This window comes from Salmo trutta, chromosome 14 (genome assembly GCF_901001165.1).
Source record: "Salmo trutta chromosome 14, fSalTru1.1, whole genome shotgun sequence".
NCBI lineage: Eukaryota > Metazoa > Chordata > Actinopteri > Salmoniformes > Salmonidae > Salmo > Salmo trutta.
Window position 1 is genome coordinate 44,105,838 of NC_042970.1, and position 1,798 is coordinate 44,107,635.

General features: G+C 46.8%; 1 protein-coding gene across 1 annotated transcript; it reads left to right on the top strand.

Moving 5' to 3' along the window:
- Positions 1 to 224: 224 nt before the first annotated feature.
- On the top strand, positions 225 to 1,381 carry LOC115208158 (G0/G1 switch protein 2). The gene is made up of 2 exons (XM_029776010.1): positions 225 to 389; positions 528 to 1,381. The coding sequence occupies exon 2, from the start codon at positions 547 to 549 to the stop codon at positions 895 to 897; it is 351 nt and encodes a 116-aa protein (XP_029631870.1). The 5' UTR covers positions 225 to 389; positions 528 to 546; the 3' UTR covers positions 898 to 1,381.
- The last annotated feature ends 417 nt before the right edge of the window (positions 1,382 to 1,798 follow it).

Sequence of the window (1,798 nt, forward strand, 5' to 3'; positions counted from 1 at the left end):
ACAACCAGGTATTGAAGATGAGAATTGAACAGTAGCCTAATAATCAACCGATGAAAACAGTTTGCTTATTTCTATGTGATTCATCGAAACGAACACCCCTTGGCTAAATCTGGTAGCAGCTGCTACAAAAAGTCACAGAGACACATACAGGCCACACACATACATAAGCCATACTTTACAGCGTGGGTGAGAGAGTTTGAGAGGAGTTTGCGTCACTATTGTAACACGTAGCTCACGTTCTGCTGGACGGCGTCACCGAGTGGGAGTGGATTAAAAGAGCCAGGTCTTTATAAACGACAAGCTGCCATTGATTAGTGCTCAAGCTACACAGGACGCCCTGGACTGATAAATACAAAAAAAAAAAGACTAGATCAACCTACTTGAATAAAGTAAGTAGCCCACCATTGCACGTGATTGTCCTGCTTTTTCTCGCGTTGACGTTGTGATCATTTGTTACAATTTACTACTGAATGCGTAAAAGGTAACACCTGTGACTAAAACTCTCTTCTCTCCCCTGTCAAAATCAGACAACATAATCCATCCGGAATGGACACCATGCACGAAATCATCCCCTTCGCTAAGGAGATGCTGGCGCAGAAGCCCAGCAGGCGCATGTTGAAGGTGTACTTGGTGGGCTCCGTGATTGCCTTCTTGGGAACGGTTCTGGGCCTGGTGGAAACAGTCTGCCAGCCCTTCTCCTCCGGGGAGCCGCTGGACGCCGAGCTGGCTCTGCTGATAGCCCGGGAGCAGAAGACACTGGAGGAGGAGGAAAGGAGACGGGAGGAGGTAACAATAGTTTCAGCCACCGAGCAGATCACCCTTCCCAAGAAGCTGCAACAGGCGACCGGGGTTCAGAGATGCGCTGGTGCTGTCAACCGAGCTCACGCCGGGTCGTGAGCGTCCCAGGGCCAGCGCCAAAACACTGTTACATATTTAAAAGGAACTGAATTAGTCCTTGCCACGCCAAATACGGTGCGCTACATACGCACTCGAAATAGATTCACAAGACGAATGAATAGCAACCTCAAGCAGTCAACAGAAAAGTGGTCTGACTGTGTGTGTGTGTGTGTGTGTGTGTGTGTGTTTTTAACTGCGCTTCGCTGTTTTGGGTAGCCCACGTTGACGGGCCAGGTGGAATCCCACAAGCTTAAGTTTGAGTCCCGGGTGGCAGGAAGGCGAAAGATCCGCTGTCAGTCTCACTGTCGGATAATGAGAGCTCGCAGGGCCGCTGCTGTGCAGGCAATGGCGTATCTCAAGCTGCCCGGGTACCATCCATGTTCCCAACAGTTACATTTTTGTATGAGACTTTTAAAAGTGCTATTTTGTCAGTGCTGTAAATATGTTATTGTTTTGCTACTCAATAAATTAATATTTGTATTCCCTTTGTCTGATGGTATTTTTCCGTAGAGAGGGATGAATTTTTAAGCACCCAACTATGAACACTTTCACGATCAATTTTGTAATACAAAAATGAGTGATACTCCTAAGTAATACACCTCTCAATCGTGGCTCTTTTTCCTTCTCGCACCACACCAACAGCCACTAGAGGGCACCTTCATACTGGGTAAGCAGAGGGCCCCAACTGTAGCCTATAATAATGATCCCTATTGCCATTCTTCCTTCCCGCTATTTCCACACCTTGAGACAATCATTGAACTAGACGTGGTCATTGAACTTTGCTTGCTCTTTGTGTAAAATGGTAACTGCTGGTGTTTGAGTGGTCGCTATTAAGACTGGACTGAGCTAATCTAGAAATCCACGATTCAATGGATTTCATCCAATTTGCAGCATGAGACAA

Coding starts and splice junctions, on each gene's coding strand:
- LOC115208158 (XM_029776010.1), top strand. CDS start 547: ATGGACACCATGCACGAAATCATCCCCTTCGCTAAGGAGATGCTGGCG.